General features: G+C 39.6%; 1 protein-coding gene across 4 annotated transcripts in view; it reads left to right on the forward strand.

Moving 5' to 3' along the window:
- The window catches only part of LOC146310561 (AT-rich interactive domain-containing protein 1B-like), a 248,035-nt gene that overhangs the window by 41,947 nt on the left and 180,629 nt on the right, over window positions 1-25,459 (forward strand). For all 4 annotated transcript variants that reach the window (XM_084743144.1, XM_084743145.1, XM_084743147.1 and 1 more), the window contains exon 3: window positions 16,044-16,226. In XM_084743144.1, the coding sequence (XP_084599270.1) occupies window positions 16,044-16,226 (183 nt within the window). The remainder of the gene's footprint in view (window positions 1-16,043; window positions 16,227-25,459) is intronic.

The following is a 25,459-nucleotide window of genomic DNA, read 5'->3' on the forward strand; positions in this document are numbered from 1 at the left end:
TTACCTGAGTGAAACACAATAAAATTCCCATCAAGGTAGCTGACATGGCAATAAATGAATATTAGTTGATTATACACCTAGTTGCCAGTTTATTAGGTACACCTGGCTAAAACTAATGCAGCGTAATGCAGTAGTCCTGCAATAAATCCTCCTTTCGTGAAGGTTATAATGTTCAGTTTCTGTTGAAATGGTTTTAGAGAGGTGTTGATTCAACTTTATGGTCACTTTGGAGGCTGTGGTTTGTGGTGCTGGTGAACTGTAGTGCTTTATACAGAGAGGTGTTTTTGTCATCATTAAAAGAAACACCTGTCAGTGTAACGTAATACAATTCTAATGACCATAAAGTTGAATCAACACCTCATAACAAAAGTTGGAACAAATCTGAACATTACAACCTTATTGAAGGTAGGATTTATTGCAGGACTGGTGTACTAGGCTGCATTAGTTTTAGCTAGGTGTAGCTAATAAAATTGTCAACTTGTCTTTCAAGGAAAGACGTAGGGATACACAGTCATAGTGACATTGGTTTTGGATGAAAGTCTTTAAAAGAGGCCAATAAGATGATGGTTCAGTTATGTGCATGTGACACAAGTATGTCTGTGGGGTTTTTTTGTGTGTGTCTGAAACAAATAGCTAAGTTTCTATTTGCAACTTTTGTTCAGTGTTGGTCATGCAAGGAGGAGCTCAGTTGCAGTCTGCAGTCAACAGTACAATTATAATTAATCCCCTTAATTCAGTACTTTTTACGTGGATGTCCAATTAGAGTTGAAGGTAAATGTTGTCAGTGCTGCTACACTGACCAAGAAAACTGAGTTCTTCCTCTTGCCATGCCTATAGTGCCTGCATGTACCAGGATGCATTGTGAATTCTGATTCTGGCTCCCATGTAACCATGTATTACCACCCCAGCTTGTAGCTTTTATTGTGTTGGCCAAAACATAGCATTAGGTGACAAAGATACTCATTTAGCACAACCCGTGACTGCTCATAAAATGAGACTAGAAGTTGAAATAGCCTGTAGTTCTTCCTTAACACCCATGGCATCACTGTGACATCACCGGTGCAGGAAAAACTACAGATTTTGCAAGAGAAGAGCTCAGCTTTCTTGGTCAATAAAGCACACACTGCGCAATTTATTGCTTCAGTTGATTACATTTACCTTTAACTGTACATCTACATGAATAGTGTCAAAATTTTCCTTTAAGAGCCGTCATAGCAATTGTTACGACAAAGAAAGAGAAACAGGCACCAAAAAAAAAAAATGTCAGCAGTAGTTTTCTTAGTTTGTTCTGTGAATGTTTACATTTTGAAAAGTATTGTATTTTATTGTGAAGAGTAGACATAATATTAGTAATTCCACCATAGAGAGAGAAAATTACGATATGTGCATATTCCAGTATTGGCATTGACAATCTGAAAAAAATGAGTTGGGAGCATACTGGATATCTGCAAAAATCCAATATCAAGGATGCTTAGTACAGGTAGAGTACAGAGTGTTTCCTATGATCACTTCAGCGAGGTGTTGACACGAGGAAGACAAAGCACAGTTAAGTCGTTGTGTCTGAGGTGCCAATCCTTCACAGGGTGTCACGGACAACACAGGCCTACCTGCCTGTAACCCTTTTACCCCGTCACCCTCACATCACCAACACCCGATTCATCTCTAACACACCGCGCAGCATCCGCGCCGACCTAAAGGAACTCGACAATCCATTGTGTCACTGTCATTTAACACAGCGGCACCTCAGGGTGTCAGCATCCAAGAAGCAGGTCTCGCAGTGGGGGGGATGTAAAATACGAGTATAATCTCCTGTGCTGATGTCGACCGCTAATGGTGAACAAGCGTGTTTCAACTAGACCCCCCCATCCCCCTTCCTCCCTCCCTCCCTCCTCCCCGTTCAGATGTAATTGACATGACTCCTACACAAGTTCGAGCCTGTCATCACAGCGAGCGGTGAAAAATGAGCCGAGCCGCTGTGCGCCGAAATGATTGATCTGAAAGACGTTTCAGGGCTATTTTGTGCTGAATTGTGATGTTTACATGTGTCGCGAGCCTTCTTTCCTTCTTCTCCCCTTTGTAATTTAATGATGATTATTTTCTGTCTGTCAAGACTGACTTTAGTTTGAGTTAAATCTAGTATTAGGTTGCCTTTTTCCCCCACTAAATTTCCAATAGTATCACTGAAATATTCTGTGTTGAGCGGGAACAATTAGTCAATTAATTATGGCTCAACCGATACTGGAGTTTTGGGCCTGATGCCAATACCAGTATTAGGGTGTAAAAAAACCAAACAAACTGATATCTATATATCAGTCAAGATTCTTAAGACAGAATATAGTATATGGAATATAGAATATATACATAGACAGACACTGACACAAACAGTGATTCCTCAAAAGTGTTTAACATTTGTGACACAGATGTGTATAAAAACATACATAAAAAACATGAACCGCGTATAATATGTCTATCTGTAACCTATGTTTAAAAAAAAAGGATCAAATATACGTAAAATGCTGCCTGTAAGGCGAACAAATAAAGACAATCTGCATTATGTTCTCTTGTTAAAAATCAGACAGATGATGTGATTTTTTGTCTGTGTCAAGTTTTGATGACATTTTACAGACTAAACTCAACAAAATCAATTAATTGATAATTCGAGGTGTCACAATTTCACTAGTTAATCGAAAATCAATCGAAATGAGCTTTCAAATTCAATATTCAATTCAATATTATCTCAGGGCACTTTTTTATAAAGGCCATGCTCTTTTGAAACCCAATCCTGAGTGGAACCCAAGGAAAGACTTTGACAGGCAGAAAACCCCCGTTTTAAAGAAGAATTTGAAATTTGTCATCGCATAAAGCCAATGATCTGTTGACCTATAAATCTAAGACTCAATAGTTTTAACAATGGCATGGTGTTGGTGCAAAAAAAAAAAAAAAAATAGTGAAATCAAATTGTGTTCTTGAGATTGAAAGTAAAATTGAAACATTTGGAGAACTGTGACACCCCTATTTATAATGAAAATAATCCCAATAATAACCCAATTAAGAAACATTTCTGGTGATCAGTGATATATTTTCAAGTTTCTCTCACACTCTTTCTTTAGGAAAGCTTGCTATAACTCAGTATCAGCAAATACACACCCCCTCCACTCGACCAGATCCATTTTTTATCCCCCTCACTCCCGATGAATCACATTTGCTTCTTTTTTTTTTCTTTTCTCTCTCCCCCTTTCTCAATTTCCCCTCTTCTCTTCTGTCTTTCTTGGCCGCAGATTGAGGTCAGGAGTTTAGTAGGGGAAAACATTTGGAGCCGGTGGCACAGGGCCCAGAGGCTCTTGTGAAAAAAAAAAAAAAAAAGAAAGAAAAAAATAAATCGCTGTTCACACACACATTACAGAGAGCATTAACCTGCCCTGCTCTGCCTCTCCAAATGTCTCCATTACGGCTCTCTGCCTGGAACAACACAGGCAGCGCTAGTCGCAGCCAGCCATCAATTGATGTGAGCAGAAACAGAGAATTAGAGCGAGGGAAAAATAAAGAAAGACAGACGGGGGCAGAGAGCAACATTTGGCAGTCTTCAGAAAAGGGATCCGAGATGAAAATATAGAAAAACACGCCTGTGTGTCTATCAGTCGAAAGCTACGCTATCTTGCCCGCTTTCACTCGCCGTCAGTGCGATGTTGATGTTATCACCAGGTCGATAAGTCACAATCTTTGAATAGACAGGCTTGTGTTTTCATTTGGGAATAAAAACCTGCAGCACATGAAGTGCACCATGCTTCATACCACTTAATTCATCTGCAGCCTAGTTTTTCTTTGTTCCCTGAATGTGTCTGTTTCTATATTTTTATATTTAGTCTCGGCGCGATGTCTGTAGTGTCTAGGTCGTCACAATTGAGAGTCCTGTACATCACTCCTCCTGTCCCTCACCCCTCCAAGGGCAGCTCATTCCTTGAGGTGTCAAGGGCCTCCCAATGTGCGAGGAGGGGGAGGAGCGAGAGAAAGGGAGATCAAAGAGAGGTACAGAGCGATGGAGAGCGCCGTCACCTTGGGGGGAGAGATACTAGGATGATGACGAGCACCGTGGTGATGCATCCCCTCTTCTTTCCCTTATGTTTAATCATGAGCCTGTTGATGCCGATCCTTCCCTCCGACGCCTCACATTTCATTAAGGGACTCACCTTCGCCTGCGAGTCACAAACCAGCGACAGTGTTCCCGTCTCGTTCTGTGTACAAGAGACGAGCGCACGTGCTGTTGGCTACGAGCGGCTGATCTTATCAGCACACAGAGCTGAAGAAGCTGCTTGATTTGTTTTGGTCCTGAGTGTAATGATAACCTCGTGTCGGCTCGGCTCACATGTGAAAGAACTAATGTGTTTCTTTAGATTTCAGCTTCGTATGTTAGAAAAGTGCTCCTGTTGTCGGTGACAGACTTTAGCAACACGTGCCCTGTGTTTTTAGATCAGACCAATACAGTCACTGTTTTGTTGACATTACTGCAATCTTACTGCTGGATTATAAATGACTTTCTGTGATTCAGGGACAGACTAAGTGTAGTTGAATGCACACCTCTTAGACAGATGTGTAGAAAAATAAAGTCAAGCAAAAAAAGAGAAAAAGTTGTATGAGTGTATTAGAGATGTGATGTATTTATCACTGATTGTCTTCTGGCATCAAATTCACAACATAAAGAAGAAGCATCTTTGGTAAAGCTTAATATTTAGGTCCTTGTAATACGCATAAGAAGCCCCTTATAAGTCCTTATACGATTCCTTTTAACATTATTATGTGTTAATAAGATTATACAAATGTTATTAGCATTATAAATATATTTATTGTTACATTAAAATGCATTTATTAGAAAGTAGTAAACGTTTTTCAGCCCGCGTCAGCGTTAATAAAAGCCTTCTGAGTTGCTCATAATTGTTATAGCAGCATAACGAACACAGTTATTGAACTAACTTGCCTATTATGTCATTGTTAGACTTTTACTAAGCTTTATTTGTTGCTTTGTTAGGTTTAATACATATATACTCCATTTCTGAGGAGTAAACCATGCACTCAAGAAAATAGAAAAAAATTATAGAAAAATTATCTTTTTTTGTATTTCCTCCTGTAATTGTATTTCCTCCTATAATACTAATAATGATAATAATAACCATTATTATTATTATTATTATTATTATTATTATTATTATTATTATTATTATTATTATTACATTTCATAGAAAACAATTATAGGAAAGAGTTCATGACAATATCACAAAGATTAAGATTTTCTCAAACAATAAGATTTAATAAAATTGTATATTTTTAAAAGATACATTTACATTCTCTGCTTGTTTTAAGCAGATCAGTTGAGTAACTTGAAGATATTACTACTATGTGAAACATATAAAGGTAAAGGTAAAAGTCAACTTTAATGTCACATATATAGTTAAGGAAAAAATCATTATGTGGATATTTTTATTTCCCCAACCCATCTGGGAAATAAGCATTATTAATTATGTCTTTGTCTAACTTGTTTTCATAATTAGAGCAAAGAAAACAATAATTGCATCCTGGCCAAAAATTCCCAGCTTCATCACCAACACCAACACTTTCTTGTTCCGTATCTCGAGGGTCATCTCTTCACAAAATGAATGGAAATTTGGTCAAACAATTTTGAGATGTTCTGCTGATACACAGGAGAGAAAACATAATAACTTGAACACACGGCGTATGTCGCTCGTGAAGGAAAGATCTGGCTTAGGAACAAAGAAACGTTCTTGTTTTAGTGTAATCACCGTACAGAACATCAATAAGTTTATCCAATCAGTTATGAAACAATTTATTAGCATTCACATACTGTAGATGTGATAGCTGAATTTATAGCATGAGATCTCTACGTTCTTTTCTCATTGGTGTTTTGTTATTTGTCAATCTAAGCACAAAAAAGTTTTTTCTTTTTTCTTTCTTAAGGTGTGATAAATCAGACAGCACGAGGAAATGGAAAGATGCAGGTCAACTGAAAAATGTTACAGTTGGATCATTTAAATGCTTCAGCCACTTATGGCAAATAAGCTTTAGAAAAAAATAGATGAGGCGACTGCCACAGTTGTCAGAGTTATTTTGATGCCGGTATACTTTTTCATTCTTTTGACTGACAGATCTGTCAACACAGCCATTTCTCCCTTACTGTTTCCCTGCTGCGCTCCCTTGCTGAAATTTCCTTTGATTATCTGCCTTTAAGTTAGGTTTTAGATTTACTGAACTGCTGGAGAGAGTCTGAATGTGAAAAAAAAACCATATCTCATTTTTCTCTCTGTTTACAAATGTAATTATTTTAATGTAGTCGGCTTATTGCGTTCACAACCATCCCTCCAGTGGTGCTGCGATTAACCTATGTGAGTGTACCTCTATTTTAAAAGAGCAGTTGTCTGTCAGTAGGTACAGTAACTACGCCTACAGTTCTGTATGCTTATATTCAAACGTCTTGGCCTCTTCCTGCCCTTAAAGCACCTTGAATCTCACTCCTCAAAATTGCTAGAGGGCTGTTGAAGAAGACTTATTTTCTTTGAATTATTTTGTGAACAATACTAAAGAGAAATGGCTGCCAATGGGACAAACACACCTAACTTGCTACAACAAGCAAGTGATGATGAAGTACAAGTAATAAAAGATTCATTTAGCCTAGTGACAAGTTACTTAACAAAATGTCGAACAGGATCACATATAAAATGTCAGGTTGACTTGATGACGTTGGGCTTTTAGTGTAATGTATGTTAATGTTAGTAAAGCAGGTATAGGGTATTAGAGCATCCATCAGCTTGCAGGTTATAAATATAATGCAGTGCAGACGGGGTTATTTATCATTTCTTTTGATCACTATTCTCAGTGCGGGGATGGATTAGTTGGTAATATTATAATTAACTGCCCGTGTGGTCATTTCCATTTGTATAGATCAGTGGGTGTCAAACTGTTGGCCATGGAGGAAGAGCTGACCGTTAAAAGGAGACATAATTCAGTACACTCAAATATGTCTGCATACTAACTTGTTTTTTTTATAGTATACTGTTTGTTGCAGTAGTTGAATTAATTTACTTTATCATTATTTGTTTTGTACCAAACGGCAGCCATATCGATATGATATAGTAGGGTGAAAGCAGGTGTTTCCAATGATGCTAATGAAAGTCCCATTCCAGCGTAGCAGAGCCTTTCCAGTGAGTCAACACGCACAACAGCAGCGCCCCATCTCTGTTTAACCTGAATGGAACAGAACCCTATTTACTGTCATTGGAAACACCTGTGTTTATACTAATTCATGTCAAAATGGCTGCTGTGAAAAAGGTTTGTTATACAATAAATATACTGCTGGACGTCAGTCAAACTATGACTTAATTAAAGTAACTTAATTTTTTATTTCATTTTCCACTTTCACTGTCAGTGATTTGTCCTTTGTGGCTATGACCTTCTTGTCTTTGTGATTTGCGTTGTGGGACAATAGTGTGCATCAACAGCACATTCAAGAACACACACATTTTAACAAGTGCAGCGTTCTCTCGTACGTCTGCTCATTTTCTTTTGAGTGTTCCTAGTTTTGTCCCTTAAAATTAGACTGCAGTGTGGAACACAGCTAACACATCTAACTGTTCCTGCTGCTCTTTCGCAGTTCGTTAATGACAGTTAATTAATTACCTTCACCTGTGTTCCTGTAGGATCTATAACAGCTACCTGCCTGTGCGTATCTGCCTCTCTATCCTGCCTCTCGTATATGTTCCTCAAATTATTGGAGTATAAAGGAACTTGAAGTTCCACGCTTTCACATTTTCCTCCTTCTCCAATTATCTTCATCATTATGTGACTAATCAAAATGTAGCATTTCAGCATTAAAATCTTTAAAAACGCTACACTACATATGATGTATACCGTGTATTATTCACTTGTGTACTTAAAGTATCCCTAATATTTCCAACGATCTCAATCTGCTACTTCTGGGAAAACATGGCCAGAAAGAGTGAAGAAGAAAGTCTGTGCATGCGACAAAAAGTAACGTAAATAAAACTTTATTCTTGTCCATGAACATGGTTTGTACCTGAATCACGTCATTTTAAAAGTAAAGAAAACAACTCCCATGATCCCAATGTGAAATTGAAATAATTAAAAATCGCAGTATGGCTGAGTGCAATGTCCAAATTGCAGAAGCTGTTCTGGCAAACAACAAATCTTATTCTTCAGATGTACGCAGACATGTTTGTTTGCTACAGACCCCAACACACGTCACATTATCATGATTTTAATTTTTTTGCATTGTAAATGAAAATCGTGGCACAAAAACGACAATTTTCACTAACTGTGAATCATATTGCAATATCTTCAAAATAATCACAGTATGATTTTTTTTTTTACCATATCATGCAGCCCACAATCCACACTCACCTCCTCTAAGCTTTTCCTTCCTCTCTTCCTCTGCTTCTCTTTTACACTTGTCTGTGTCGCCCCTTTCTCTGCACATATCTCTCTGTCTGCATCACCGTCTTTATCTGTCTCCCTCTGTCTTTATCATGTGAAACATCACTTTATCCATCCCTTTAAGTATCTCTCAGTCTGTAACACCCGTCCTCTATCTCCCTCCTGCCTATCTCTCCATCTCTGTCTCTCTAAACATCTTCCTTTTACCACCGTCTCTCTGTCTCCTCTCACATGTCTGTATCCTGCTTTATGTTGCTTTACTCTCTGTCAGCTCATGGGACTCTTTATTACATGTAACTCTTTTCTCTCTTTTTTTTTTTTATTTCAAGCTGGCACTTCTGTGGTCTGTGGTGGCCAACTAGCATGACAGCATGCTAATGCTGGTGCCTGTCATGCCTCTCAGTGTGTGTGTGTGTGTGTGTGTGTGTTTAGGGGGTCGTGGGTGGTGGCTCTGCTTAGCGCTCTGGTTGGCTGATCCCATCTGTCACTCAAAAACGGGCGACCTGTGGTCTCGGTTGCCAGCCAGCCGTATCGCCACTCTGACAGAATTATGAAAATCCCTGTCTATTGCTCATTGGCCCAATTGAATTACAAGCAGTGCCTTGTTCCGTGCAAGGTTTTTAAACGGCTGATTTAAGGCACACACACGTGCACATACACACACACACCCCCCTGCCATGGATGAGGGTTAGCGTGGCTATTTATTCCCTCCATTTGCAGAGCAGGAAGATATTGTCTGTCTTTTCATGTGACTCTTGTTTTGATAGATTTTTGATTGAGTTCTTCTCAGTGTTTGTGTCTTTGTGTCTTAATATGCCGCCAAGGCTTTTGTTTTCATCACACTGTTTCTGCAGTTTATGGTGAATTATTTGCTTCGCAGGACGTCTATTCTGCGTCATTTCTCCCTACAGCACTTCACATCTGTTGTCATTTCATTACAGACATTTATTTGACACCGTGTGCCTGCCAAGACACTCCGGATAAATCACACTGTTATTTTGTCTGCTTCCACACACCTGAGTGGAGGGAAAAGGCAGAGAATGGTCTTATTTTCTACTTCCAGCAGTTATTTTTATTGGTATAAGCAACAGCACAGCGCGTCTGTTTATCACTAAGCATATTCTCAGTCAAAGAGAATCAGGTTTCAGTGAGCTGGTGTGTACTCAGTAGGTACAGTACATTCATACAGTCGCCCCCAGCGATCAAACAGAAGCTGCATTTGAATGAGTCTTTCTTTCCCAAAGCCACTGTGACAGGTTGCTACTTGTTAGACCTCCAGTCTGCCTGCTGTCTCTGTGCCTATTTGACTGACTGACTGGCTGTATATCTGTCTTTTCTGTCTCTTCTGTCTCTTCTTTTTGCTTACCTGATTGCTGTCTACCTGCTTGCGTATCTGTCAGTCTTTCACCTTTACTACACAGAAAACAGACAATTTATTTAGAATGTAGTGAGAAAATGAGAAATATATATATATAGCATAGATCAAGGCTACATTTACATTTACCACCTTTGCCATCACTAAAACTACCTTATGTTACAGAAGTGTTTAAACAAGGGCATTCTGGGATAAAAGCAGACCATACAGACATAAATACTGCAGGACCCTCCTGATGGTTCATGGGTAATCAACAAATCATCTGAACCCGGGGATGCACTGATACTACTTTTCTCAGACTGAGTACAAGTACTTACATTTGGGTACTTGCCGATACCAAATATCGATGCGAGTACTTAATAATTCCATTAAAGTTCTTACAATAACTTTTAAAACATGTTTTATTTTCATTAGTTGGTCACTTTCTAAATGTAACAAATCAGTGTATCCATAGTTAACTATACACATTACATTTTTAGGTTATTTGTAGTAAGTTACTTTACTGGTTTTGTGTTCCTTATTAAGCTGTGCAGTTTACTGTGTATATTTCAGTGTGATAATTTCACAACATTATTATGGACTTGCAGAATTAAGTTTACTATTATAAATGCTGTTATATATGATAATTATTTCATTTTCATTTACAGCATTTTACCTAGTATTTTAATTTAACATTTACATGTGTAGTATTTACGTTTCTTCTTCATGTCTCTCTTGTCTAAGAGCTAATTAGTTCCTATCTGTCATTGTTTAGGGGGGGACAGGTATGAGTGTGGTACCACGTGCAACAGTTTTGTTGACCTTGCTGTGAACCCCAAAGAGTGAAGTTGCATGTCCTGTGCTGTCAGGCTTTTTTGATGAAGAATAAGTACACAAAGAGAAGCTGTAGCAGCTTATTATGAAGAAAAGTGGGTTACAGACTGGTCACAGCTGTGTTTTTTCTTTGTCTTTGGGTTAATTTGCTGAAGTATCATCTAGTTTACACCCGCCAGGACTTATTGGACAGCGGCTGGCTGCGGTCTACAGGTGGACTCTGTGCATTTATTTAAGTTTTACATGGACTTACATGGTATTTTACGGACAGTTCCCAAAGTTGCTGCAGTCATTAGTGGATGATGTTGAGGACAGCGAGTCCCTCGCTGATGATGATGACGCATCCAGAAAAAGAGGGTAAACATTTTGAAATCAGAATCATGGCGGTTCTTTAGATGTTTACTTGTATCGAGCGGCTACTTTTCATGACGTGGTAGTAGGCAGAGTAATGTTGTTAAAGGTACCCATCTTCTTGCTATTTAATGAAGGCTGAATGGATGAACACGCTCTGATTCATCCATTCACGGCGAGTATGGCCTGTTAATTTTCCTGTGCTGATTTTTTTTAGTTTTCTATAAGAAGCTTCAGTTGTTTGTCATGTCACAGTGGGATCTCTATGTGTTGGTGTGTTGTTATGCTCCATGTAATAAGAGCATGATGTACTGTGTGTTCTGAAAATGGTATTGTCAGTTTAACTGTTCATGTGGTGCAAATGACGTTGGTGTTAAAAGCATGTTTGTGTTGTGGCAAATCAACTCACTCACAATAAGGACTCACTATTTCTGCACAGACAGGGTTTTATGTTTCTGGACATGTATGTATTTAATTAACACAGTGGAAGAAGGGGAAGGTGTGAATCACGAGTTTCACCACAATACGATATTGTATCGATCCTTTGGACTACGATACGACATTTTCTGAGGTCAAGGGGTCTGTGATCAATAAAAGACAATATGATATTCCCATTTAACACAATCAGTTAAAGAAGAATTCACAAACCCTTTTCTGCTTTTGGCCATAAACGAAAACAAACAAACAAACAAACAAAAAACACCATAAATAATTTTAATTGGTTAAGTACAATTAAGTTGACTTTAATTTGACTCCATTAATACATGAAACATGACTTAACAACACAAACATTTAGCAACAGTAAATGTGCCTCAATAATTACTGTCAAGGTTCAGAAAGACAGACATGACATGCAAATTTCAAAATGAATTATATGGATCAGTGTTTTCACTTTGCATCAGTGATATTGGATCATTGATCATTGAATTGATTTATCAATCCAAATCAATTGATTGTTTCATCGTATTAATTAGGGCTGAACAACATGCAAAAAGAATCATATTATGATTCTGAGATATTGCAATTGTGATATGAGTCATAATTTCAGAAGGGATTATATTTTTTATGATTTATTCTGTATTCACCAAGTTATATAATTCTTATTCTTGTGAGTAGCCTAAAGGGCCAAACATTCTTTATGCAACCCTGTGCCGCAGAACAATAAATAAATTAACCTTATACCTTAATTTTCACTGAAAAAACAATATAAAATTATGATGATGAGATTTTTGCCAAGGTTCATCCTTAGACCTAATCATCAGACAAATGATCATCAGACAAGCACTATCAGTCGCTCTAAGTTGTTCCTCTTTGCTGAAAAAAATCACCAGATTTTTTTTTCCAGTCACAGAAGTGACTAACATATTCAGCAGTGCTAATAGACCTTCTTCACAGCAGACATTTTGACTTGTCATCGCAGGAGAGGCACAGGTGTTACAGTACTAATTGCATTAATAATGGCTCTGGGATATATAAGCTATGCAAATGAGCTAACATGCACAGTGCAAGGGCCCTGAAACTGGCAAAACTAAATGGTATGCAGCCACTGTTACTTAAATGTAATTAATGCAACTTTTGCTTTTACTGCTATGACATGGCAAAATGTATGCTGTGAAAAAGGTGTAATCAGTAAAAAAGATATGGACTTGGTAAATTTGCACATCAGTGGAGAATTTTACATAACTTGAAAATCCAGGAAATAAGAATCACATAACATGACATTATACACGGAGCTCTGTGCACTTATTTTTACCCATCCAGTCAGTCATTGGATGCTTTATCCTGATATTAAAGCAAAGAGAGACAGCAGACGTAACGCTGGTGTGTTCACGCTTCCTCGTTCCAGCATGCTTGCTGCTAGCTGTGTCCCAGGTGTATTTTTACATATAAAATCTCACCAACTCAAACTGGCAATTTTAAAGACAACAGAAACTGGTGTAGTTTATTATTTATTCATTATCTTTTCATGCTCTGTAACAAAGTTATTTATAGCACCGAGAGGAGTTTTTGGAGGTTCAAACCTAAAGAACACATTCTATGTTAACCTTTTTTTGCGTGCTTTGTGTCTCTGTCTAGATCTATCTATCTACCTTCACCTGTGTCTATCTGTCACTGTCTGCCCATATCTGTCTGTCTGCCTGTCATTGTATTTGTCTAAGACGAGAACCCACCCACGGTTGTCTGGTCCTGATCTCCATGGCGACCTAATCCTTGCCAATCCCAGAACAGTAGTGTTCCAGTTGAGACCCACTGTGTTACACCAGCCTGACATCACTGATCACTGGATAGAGTCACTACTGTTTTATCAGAGTGGCTTTGATCCACATCCACACATGGCCCTGTGTGTGTGTGTGTGTGTGTGTGTGTGTGTGTGTGTGTGTGTGTGTGTGTGTGTGTGTGTGTGTGTGTGTGTGATAGTATTTGTTTATCTTTCCTACTTTAACAAATCCCCACACTCTTAGAAATAAGGGTTCTTCCTGAAGGGCTGAGGTTCAGGTTCCCAAAACCATAAGCATCTGAATTACCATTTTTTGTAGAAAGGTTTTATTCAATGGTTCTTTGTAAGACTAAGGGTTCCACTAAGAACCCATTTCATCTAAAGAACCCTTTCTGGGAGAGTTCTTCAAGGATTGTTGAAATCCTTAAAGAACTCTTTTATCAAGGGTTCTTTGTAAAATATAATTATAACCGTAATAGAACCCACTCAGGGGATTCTACCCCCTCAGAGAACCCCCTGGGTGGGTTCTAGGTAAAGCCCTTGGAATATAAAATGGTAGAACCCCCTCAATGGATTCTTGTTAGCGCCCATAGAAGATGGGAACCATACAAGGGTTCTCCTTTAGCACTTCCCACTGGGGATTCTGGGTAAAACCCCTTGTGTGGGTGCTAGTTGAAACCTTTGGAATATAAAAAGGTTCTTAGTAGAACCCCTATGGTAGGTTCTAGATAAAACCCTCAGAATATAAAAAGGTTCTCGGTAGAACCCCTCTGCGTTGATGGGTTCCCGATATCACCCTTAGACGGTTGTAAGATTCTGGGAAAAAACCTCAGAGTGAGTTCTGGGTGGGACCGTTGCACCATAAAACGGTTCTCGTTCTGCAAAGTGAGAATTTGGGGCGAAAGCTTTCACAGATGTCTCTGGGAAGTGGAACCTTGGAACAAAATGCTCTACCAGGAACCAAACAGGGCTCTCCCATGGAGACAAGCCAAAGGACCCTTTATTGTTCCAGTTAGCAGCTTTATTTTTAAGAGTGTACATACAGACGGCTTGAATTCATGTGAACTCATTTGAGTACATCGGTATGTGAGCACTATGTCTGTAAGTGTGTGTGTGCGTGTGTGTGTGTGTGTGTGTGTGTGTGTGTGTATGTGTGTGTGTGTGTGTGTGTTGCCCTGGCTGGCAGTAATGAATCCAGTGGTGCTGTTGGCATGAGCAGGGCCATGCTATTAACCTCTCTGCCAGCTAGACTGATCTCACCCTGTCTGTCTGTCTCATCGGCCTAATGACACTCTCACACTCTGCACACACACCACACACACTCAACACACCGCACACACTCAACACGCCACACACACACACACACACACACACACACACACACACACACACACACACACACAGAGAGACCTGTCCTTTCTAATCAGATTTCCATTGAAGTGAAAAGTATTCTACATTGTCCAATCATCTCTATTCAGAGAGTCAAAAAGCTTCTGCCAGCCAGCGTCGAGAGAAGATTTCTTTTTTAACACCCACTCAAAGGAAGTTACTCTTCAAAACTATTTCAAACGTATTAATCTCCACTTGCCCTCTGCAGCCAGATCACATTTCACTATATTTTTTTTACACCAGCCATCAGTTTCAACAGCGGCTTTTATGAGTGGGTTTTCTCACTCATAACAGTCGCTGTAAAACTACAACTCTGGATGTGCGCTCTTTGCTTTTGATCAGACACGACTGTAGTGTAGTAGTTACGTCACGTCGGAGTCCCTATAATACTATCATTTGAGATATAAATCACTCTCAGAGACAGAGTTTTACTTTGCCAAGCCTGCTAAAGAAAATTTAAAGGGACACTTCAGGCTTTAAGACTGAGGGCAAAAGGCTGGAGGTGGACTATGAGCTTTGCACGCGCCCCAAATTACAGCCTGTGTGCTTGTTTAATGAGTTTGTGGTGGCACTTTTGGTCGTTGCTGAATAAAAAAGCAACATGACATGATGGGGAAAAAACATGACATGAAAAGTGCTGTCAAATTGCTTCACCAGCAGTCGTAAATGTTGTTTAATAGTCTGTGCTTGGCTTTTGTGTGCGTGTGTCTGTGTGAATGAGAAAACCCCAGCCCTCCATAGGAAATCCTTAGAGGAGTGAGCAGCACCTGGCGCTGTCTGTAGTCATAACAAACGACAAGGAGGGATTTAGACTACATTTGTATTGGTGCCAGCTTGTTACTCGTACTCCCTGTTCACATTCGCTCTCATAACCGCTGTGTAATGCAGCATCGGCACTTGGCGTGGCTTTGCGAGTTAGTTTTTTTAAAAATTGCACTGCTCTGGAATGCCCAGGCTCATCCATGTGTCCCTCATTAGGGTTACGGCCTGGGACGGGCCAGCAGTAATATCCAACACACCTCATCCCATCTGTGAGCTGACCGAGACGGAGATAATGTAGCTAGGAGGATGCATTTGGCAAGCTAGAGGACATAAAGTTAGACTTCTCTGCAGTGTGAGTTCATTAGGCAGAGCGCTGCTGGGAGACGGGTGTCAGCCCGGTCGGAGCTAAATTAAGAACTTTAGCTGAGGGAAAATCAGATGAACTCGGAAATGGAATCAGGCCATTTTGTGTAGGCCCACGTGGGATATTTTTGTTTTTATTTTCCGATCCTTTCAAGGGGATTGTAGGTTAGAAGACTTTGCTGCTCGTATGTGATTATATCCAAATAACCGAACCTCACAGCCTGTCTGCATTACTTTTAATTTGAAGTGAAATTTTGCTTCATCTTCAGCCCTGACCTTAACCCCCTCTAACCATTGTGTGATTGGTCATTTCAGCAGGTGGCGCCATATGGCCAGCAGGGGATGGGGGGTTACAGCCAGCAGCAGCAGCAGCAGCAGCAGCAGCAGCAGCAGCAGGCGGGGCAGCAGGGAACCCCTTCGTACTTCAGCCCCCCTCAGCAGACCCCTCCAGGCCCGACCCAGAGCCCCTACCTGCAGCCTCGACCACCGCCACAACAGGTACCAACGCACACACACATATGCTCATCTAGCGCTGGGCAGCATGGCCTAAAATGTATCGCATGGCATCATTTGAAGCATGGACGGTATTCGATTTTCCAAAAAATTTGAATGTAAATGCTTCTGGAGGGGTAAAGGTAATAGTTTAATTGGTTAAACTATTTATTAATACTTTATTGATGTACAATGAGCAGTTAAATGTTGCCTCTAAGATGGTACGCAGCTGCCCACCACTAGTTTGGCTGCAGCTCCAGCAGACAGCAGCCTTTCTTCCCTCGCAGCAAAGCAGGACACATGAAATCTTGGACTCGCTGTAGCAGAATAAACTGATAAATAACCACTTGACCAGGGCAATTTGAAACCACATTCAGCACGGGCATGTGGATGTTAACCTACGAGGAGAGCAGATGACTGCTGCTAGACAGAGTGTCAGACATTATAATATGATTTGGTTATCAAAGAATGCAATTAACAGCTTCAGATGGCTCTTAAATACACACAATATTTTTAAGATTAACAATATCAATTAATAAATTGTAATTCCTTTTAACTGTTGTTTGACCATTTCGCCACTTTTAGACTAGTCGTGTGCAGTTAAATTTCCTTTGTTGTCCAACATTATTTGCAGATTATTGTTTTCTGCTTGTTGTCTTACTCATTATATGGACCCATGTCCATATAATAGCAGTTGCACTTCTGTTTCTTACAACTCTTCCTTGTCTTTGTTGTGTGCCGTGTGTTGTACACACACTTGTACAGACAAGCTAAAATCAAAGCTGTCTGCATGCAGTCTAACTGTTTAGCCTAGTTTGCCATATATCTTAAAATCTGGTAAAGCTATGATGTTATCTGTTCTGCATTTTGGTGTAGCTTATTATCACACAGCACCCTCTCCCCTGCTCTCTTCGTTGGTGCTGAGGTTCTCCACAAACACGCACACGGAACAGAGAGCCTGTGGTGAAAACAGTGAACAAAGTGAAGATATTTTTATCTGCTCTCTCTTTCATCCATTCAAAATTAAGGCTCTACCGGTCAGCATAGTGTAATCAAAATTCATACCAGTGCACTTTCTATACCGTGTATATTGTCCACACCTACACTCATCACACTCTACCAGACACCCACAGTGCTGTTTCCTGTGTGGAAAAACTGGCCAGCCAAGACCCTCATCTGCAGCTAAGCCTCAAGTCCCCTTTTGCATGCCATGAGCAAAACTGGAAATGATTTCCATAACTCAATAAATACATATGAATAAATATATCAGTTACACATAGATACGCAGATGTCACTTATCAGATGTAACATCAAGAATAAAATCTGAAATATCAGCAGGAAGGGGATTTCATCCAAAGCTTTTTCCATGGGTTGTATTTTAATATTTTAGTGGTGCTGAGATTGGCGAGATCATCTTAAGGAATAAACTCTGTGCGTGTGTGTGTGTGTGTGCCTGTAAATGATAGTGTGGTGTGTCGGTGGTCCAACATGCCCGGTGTATGGGTCGTATTAGTCCCTTGAATTATTCATGTGAGGTATTTTAGGTAAATCTCACTTTCTGTGTTTCTCTCTGTTTTCATATTCACACACAAGCTTCACACACAAGCACACACACACTCACACACACACTTTCCAGCAGGATATTTGAATATAATACAAGTTCACAGATTGGACAGTCATATTGTAGAAACATGTACGTTTTCTATGGAGACACAAACTAGATTGTGCAAACTCGGTTCTCAGTACAACAAAGGGCCTGTTCCACAGTTATGGATCTCGTCTTGTCTTGCCAAGTTTCAGCCTGATGTTCTGTAGAAGTCTTTCCATTGGGAAGCTGGGTTCAAGCAGTTGTTTTTCAGTTGAGTGAAGGCTGCCCATGTGTTTCCCATCCACTCTGCAGCCAGAGTGATCTATCAGCCTGCATGGAGTAACTCTGGCTAACAGCCCTGGCCTGGATCAGAACAGAGCAGAACAAAACGGAGCAGGAGAAAGAGCAGTACAAGGCTGGGGAGATTACAACAGAACTGGACAGGAAGGGAGAGATCAGACACAACAGGGAGGGAGGAGAGAAGACAGGACGCAGCAGAACAGGAAAAGACAGATGAATGAAGTAAGAATGCCCCGAGCCATTCTGCAAGATCCGTATCAGAGCTGATAAAGGCGTGTTTTAATTCAACAGTATTGGCTATATTAGTCCATATCCAGTCTTTGTTTTTTCATTACTCATTGTGCTCAGGGTACACCATATGTCAAACACAGCTGATTTCACTCAATTAACATCCAAATGCACAGCACTGCAACAAGAGAAGCAGTGTGGAGCAGAAGTGGAACAATGAACATTTACTCAAGCTCTGAAATTAAAGTACAGTTTTGGCACTTTACTTGAGTATTTCCATTACATAAAAATTCTTATTTCCACACCGCTAGATTTTAGAGCAAAACACTGCATTTATAGATGTAGTTTATAGTTCCTTTAAAGGTCCAGTGTTTAATATTTACAAGGATTTATTGGCAGAATGTGGCAGAAATTGAATATCAATTCATAAGAACAACATCTGTTGTGTTTTCTCCACTTTGGAAAGTTTTTTTATAGTAGCCCAGAATGAACAAACTAAACACTGACTCTAGATACAACGTAGGTTTTTCAACACGCTTGGAAGGGAAAGCTCTGCAGGCTCATTGCTAGATGTCACTAAATCCTACAAAGAGGTTATTTAATTTTACATACAAAACGTATAAAAGATATTGTGCATTATTACAGATTGCAGTATCCAAAAGTATATAGGTTTGTTAGGCATAACACGACCTGGTACAACTACTACCAGTTACAAAACTAAATTGCTGCTTACATGTTCTGCCAAATGTGTCACCAATTTAACACTGAAAAGGTTGTTATTTATTCTTATTGGGCATAGTTTTACTCAAAGTGTCAGTCTTGAAGATTTCCGTCCTGGACAACGTGGCGACACCTGTAATAGGAGTGGTAACAGCAGAGCGGCTTCATACTGCAGGTCACACAATTCTTGGGGCAGAGAAACAAACTATTGTCATTTTAATAAAGAATTCAGGCAACAACAGGCCTTTCCCATCATCGTGAGCAACTGTGATCTGATTTTATCCTGCACACGGCTCGAGTCTGCCAACATCGAAGGTGAAAGTAGCAGGTTACCTCTCTGAGAAGTTGTGGGTGTGCGCCCGGTCGCTTCTGTCATCCAACAGCTTACTGTGGCTGCTCCTGACTGTCCATCGCTCCCTAGAATATTTCAAACTGATCTGCTGTCAAAAATGACTGTTTTCTTGTTTTGTAGACACATTTTTGCATTTTAGCAGTAAGTGTTAACCTGCCTGAACAGATTGCATTTTCTGTAACTACTTCATAATAAAAGTCAACTTGTGTTTAAACAGTTAAATGTCTTTAATGTTAAGTTGCAGCACTAGAAATTGTTTGATTTGCATTCACAGTTGGCTATAATCTGATGAAAATTTAACATTCTGCATTCATATGCAGATATCTGTTCATTAAGATTACATTAGAAGTAACCTAATACAGAATTTTTTTCCAGAAATATCCCCACAGATGCTCGTAATACTGCAAATATACATATATATATTGCAATTCATTCATAAGTGGGCCATAGACTCAGTCACCATTGTGTTACCTCATCTGGTGATAGACAGTGACATTAGTGACATTTATTTAAATTAAAATTTTCAAAATGGAATGACCTGTATCTCTTCCACTATAGAGGAGAATGATTACAAAACAACAGCGAGCAGTTTTAATGAAGATATCCCCACTGTCCCCACAGGACAGAACAGGATAAAACTGTAAAGACTACATGAAATACTGAACAGATCAGTATACTCAAAGAAAAATGTGTTTTTCAGAACAATTTTCTCTGTGAAGAAGAACACAAAGCAGCATGGGCAGCGCTATTTTCACAAAGCACCCTTTTTCTTTGGTCCAGGCACCGTATCAGCCATTAGTAGTTCACAAATGTGAATAGACTTGTTTAGCATCTGCACTAGTTGATGCCATTTGGCAGTGGTGTCGTTGTGTCTGTCTAGGTAGTTACACTGTGATTTACTGAGATGTAGTTAAACCTTCTTTTAGACAGCCTTGAATATTGAGCACACCAAGACAAATAGCCAAGCAAAAAGCCATTGTGAACACAAAAGCAGGTTGTCAAAAAAGGAAATCGTTAGTCTTAGCATAGTAATTTTCATACTGAGCGAACGTTTCAGCCAGCATGCCTTTTGTCTCACACTGAAAAAAGCACTTACTCTTGTTTCCTCACTTAACATGCTGACACACACAGACCGCGCAGCCTACTGAACAAACATTATTCACTCTAACTAGGAGAGGCTGAGATCCATGGCCACCTTGACATTTTGTGACAGTAATGGTGTGTTTTCATCATTGCTGATGATGTGGCGGCAGTTGACCCTCGCTGACAGTTACGCACCAGGTAGTTCTGCCCGGGCGCAGATTGGCCAGAGCCCTGGTTCACCTGTCCCGATAGGTCCTGTGTTTGTTGCTATGCCAACTGCTGTGATGCTTTCCCCCTGTTTTTCATTGTTACTGTATGAATGCACGTAACTTTAAGGGAAGATATGTCAGTAAGCAAACACGCTTGTTAACGCTGCACAAAACACGCAATACCTTCAATATCAGTGCTGCGTCCCGCTGACTTTACCTTTAATCTATAAATCCTCCCTGTGTGTTAAAACCATATAGCATTTTATGTCCAAGCAACACAGCAGGCAGTACGCCAACTCCTCCTAGTTCTGTCTCCTCACCATCAAACTATAGATGAAGCTAACTAAATCCACTCTTTCCATCCACTAATAAGCTCCCAGCTCCCATACTATTACATTTACATTACAGTCTTACATGTTGGCTCCATGTGGGAAATGAGCTTTAACAAGAAACCCGGCCATTAATGGACAAGTACAGTTAAAGGACAATCTTTCCAACTAGCAGTCCAATTCATCTGCAACTTAACAGGGTAGACATATATATATACGCTGTGTGTAAATGGAAATTTATAGCTGGTAATAGGCTAATAGACTTCCTTTTTTTTTTTTTAACACAGCCAAACCAGTTTCATCAAGTGTGAAATCAGGTCCAAGCAGCACTCACTTTGTTTCAGCAATTTATGTTTGAGTAATTATTGCAAATACACAATATTGATCATTAAAAAACATGACATTTTACACATAACAAAAACAAGCCTGTGCGGTGGCATTAAGACAAAGTTAATTGTCCATCGATTGAGTGAGAGCGGGAAAGAATGCCAGAAAATACCAGAATAAATTTAAATAACAAAGAAACTAGGTCCTTGTCTTTGATTTTGGATCCAAGAGTAAACATGTTTGGAAATTGAACTTACACAGAGCAGTTGGCCAAGATTACAAATAAAAGATTTGGTGTGCTGTGTGCTCACAGTGCTGTATTACTTTCATTTTTCTGTTCTGAGTGAGTGTGAGTCTTTGTGTCAGGTTTTTTTTTTTTTTGTGTGTGTGTGTGTCTGTGTGTGTATCTGTGTGTGTACACTAATCAGCCGAGTGCGCTGTAGCAATTCTGAGCTGTGAAATGGTCAAATGGTGACCTTTGTCTGTGATTCTGGGCTGAAATGAGACATGACGTGAGCCGCACGGAACGGATTACACACACACACACATACACACAATTGCAAGCGCACGCCAGATTAGGATGTCATTGTGGTTTTGACCCCTGTTTTTTGACCCTGCATTACTCGGAGAAATCCAAGCTGAAAAGTTCTTTATTTTGTTCTTCCGGCGCTCTCCGCAGTTCCTTTCCCCCCACTCCACTCCCATTAACCCTAGCCAGAGGACATCCTCCAGTTGATGGAACCATTCCAGCTGCCTTTGACACAGAATTTGCTCTGCAACCGACCGCTATTAGTTGGTTTTGTAACAAATCGAAGTGAAAATGCTGTCTTTTCTTTGAGTCTATTGCACTGCTTTGACCTCATCTGATTGCGAGGAGCAGAGCAGGCTAAAAAGAAATTTCTAAGACATCAAGGCAGATAGGAAAAAATAAAAAAATATATAATATCGCATCAGGGAAGAAGAAGTAGGTTTTGAAAAAAAATAAATAAATGTGGGTGGTTTGCTGGTGGTTTTTGAGTGCTGTGGGTGTTTGAGAACAGCAGATATTTTTAAATTGATGATTGTGAGTTGTAGCTCTCAGAAACACTCTGACATATACTTTAACTTAATTGATTGAAAAGACTTTTTGACCTCATGCGCTTCTCGGTGTATTATTTGTATGTTAACATGTCACTTTCCACCAAATGCTGTCGAATCAAGGATCACTTCTGTTAAAAATGCAATAAAAAGGATTTCTGCTTTGTGAAAAAAGCCATAGAATAGGGGCCACTTTTCTGGAAATATATTTTTAATAGACCCTATAAATATCACAACCCTGATGTTTTTTCTCTGATTGTTGGCTTCAATTACAGCGTGAGACAAATCGCTTAAAAGGAGAAAATCGGTGCCCTTTCTTCCTCTTCCTGGCCGTATTACAGTCGACGCATAACAGATGAAGTGCGTGATATTTTGTTACTGTCTAATACTTTCTACCTCATAAAAAGGGAAATGAGAGAGCTGTAATTTCAAGAATTTGCAGATTATTTTTTATGGCATGTTTGCTTTATTGGGTAGTATACACTGGAGTGTGACAGGAGAGACTGAGGGAGGTAGAGAGGAGGGAGGTGAGAGGCAACATTGGCCAGCTGCCAGGCTTAAACTCATAATGTTGTGAGAACATGGTACCAGCCTTGATCAGCTATTCCATGGAGAACCCACTCTTTATTTTTTTTTCACCACGAAACACTGTGTTAAATTTATGTTTAGAGAGTGATTACATGAAACTGAACATAATATAATATGAACTGTATGATGAATATGCCACTGAACGGTATTTTGGTGTGTGGGGTAGTTGCCGGGATTTGACTGCTGCTTTTTGAAGAAGGAACTCATTCCCTGTGACATTTTACCCCCCTGCAGTAAAATACTCCTATCCACTCTCCTGTGTGAAACTGATCCCACCGCTCGTTTCCTCTATTGGCCTTAACTATTTCCTCTTCCTGTCTGAGAGTGGGCTCTGGGGAACGCTGCTGCGGTGTAGAGAAGCTCTCCGCTGATTGGAGGAGACAAGCTCACTTTACAGGGACCTACATGGAAGGAAGCTGATTCATTGGTTCAGATGCTGCTTAGTGATGCTCATGAATACAACAACAAACAAAAAAAAAACTAGGGTGAATGCTCTTTGGCTAGCAGGTCAAGTGTTTAATAGTATTTTACCTTTATTTTGAAAGGACAGCAACTGCTGCGTCTGTGCCCTCTGCTGACATTCTGCACCCTGTAATATGAAGAATGAAATGTTCAGACCATTCAGGTTTTAAGGTTTTGCTGTGAAACTGGACTATATTGTTGCTGTCCATGCATCTCCAAAATACCAACTTTTATAAAGCCAAGAAAAACCTGTTTTAAGGAATTTTTATTATCATTATTTTCATTCAGTGTTCTAGGCAAAATATGGCCCAAGGGGCTGAATCATACCCACTGAAAGCTTCCATGTGGCCCACAAAGCTATCATGAACACTTGGATTTGCAGTCAAAATCTAGTAAAGACAGTCAATATCATTTTCATGTACTGTTAAACTGTCCCTAGGCCATTATTCTGAAAGGGGCCAGGGTTGTGTTTATTGGTAATGATAATGAAAAGTATCGTTGATATTAAACTGTTAAATTACTTTATTCACTCAGTGCCATAAATCCATGTTTACATCATTCTTCTTTTCCTGTTACTACTACCATCGTTCCAATCTGTATTTTTTGCATCCATGGCATAACATTAACCTCAAGATTTAAGACCAAAAATAATTTGTCCACAATTACGTCATAATTCAGGAAAAGTAATCATACGTGCATTACTGTCAGCCAGCGTTTGGCTCATAGACATCTATGTGCAGGAATGTCCCATATAGAGCATGAATATTACATTATGAGAAATCTGGTCATTATATAAGGTCCTAATCACTTTTGCGTCTGGCTCACAGCAGCCTGATCAAGGTAGCTGCCCACGAAAAATAACTGCCAAACCCTGTTCTAGTTGCTTTAAATGTAGAAACATTTGTTTTGACTAAATAATTACTTGCACAGGGTTTGTAAAAAGTCTATGGGAAATGCTTAATTTGAACAGTTATGTTTTTTAGGCTTGAATCTGAATATACTCACCAAAAATGCCATATTTTTCAACATAATCTGTAATCTTCAACGCAATATGTAAGTTTTACCGCAGAGGGTCTCTCTCACATTAAAACAATAGTTCTAAGTTAGTTTGATGACATCGTGAAGTAGTGCTGGATCATGGGAGTTTTTGTTCTCACTGTTAAACCAATGAAAATCTGTCTGACGTGGCAAATCATGTATCAAAGTTTTATTCATGTTCATATAAAGTCGTGTTCGTTGACTTCCTTCTTCAATCTCCGACAAATCTGACATATCCCATCAACTAGCAGCGAGTAGGAAAGGCACTCAAAATATATAACATGTCAGTGTTTTCAGACATTTTAATGCTGAAATGTTATATATTATAGCTTTAATATGAGCAGTTTGTAAAATAAACAAATTTAAAGATTTATTTATGGACAATATGTATAGATTGCTGTGGGTTTCAAGGAATTCTGTAAATTTAATTTTATTTTTTGCAGTTGCATTTATAGCATTAATATAGATGTGATTTGAGAGTCTGACAATTTTTAGTTTAGATGCCTTGAAAGTGCTTGGATTTTACTCGTAAAACTCCAAACGAACCCTGTTAGTGGGTCTTTTGTGGATCTCCCTACAAACCAAAAGGGCTGCTTGCATACTCTATAATATTACCCAGGTCCTTTACCTTTCACTATTTCCAGAGTACCATTTCCTATTTCCTGTCTGTCGCCCCTTCACCCCCAACCGACTGCAGCAGCAGGCCCTTTCCCCCACCCTCTGCCACCCCCACTTTTAATCACACCAGGTTAATTAAAAGGCCGTCGAGCCTTTCTGCGGCCTGCCCCCCTGGCTTTATTACCCCCTCGCTGTATACTTGCTCTGCTGCCTCAATCACCCCCAATTGCACACACACACACACACACACACACACACACACAAGCATGCACACTCTCACACAGAAATGGGAGCTCACCTTGGTGATGAGGTGGAGGGAC

The sequence above is a fragment of the Lutjanus erythropterus genome, chromosome 18 (genome assembly GCF_056507025.1).
Source record: "Lutjanus erythropterus isolate fLutEry1 chromosome 18, fLutEry1.hap2, whole genome shotgun sequence".
Classification (NCBI taxonomy): domain Eukaryota; kingdom Metazoa; phylum Chordata; class Actinopteri; order Lutjaniformes; family Lutjanidae; genus Lutjanus; species Lutjanus erythropterus.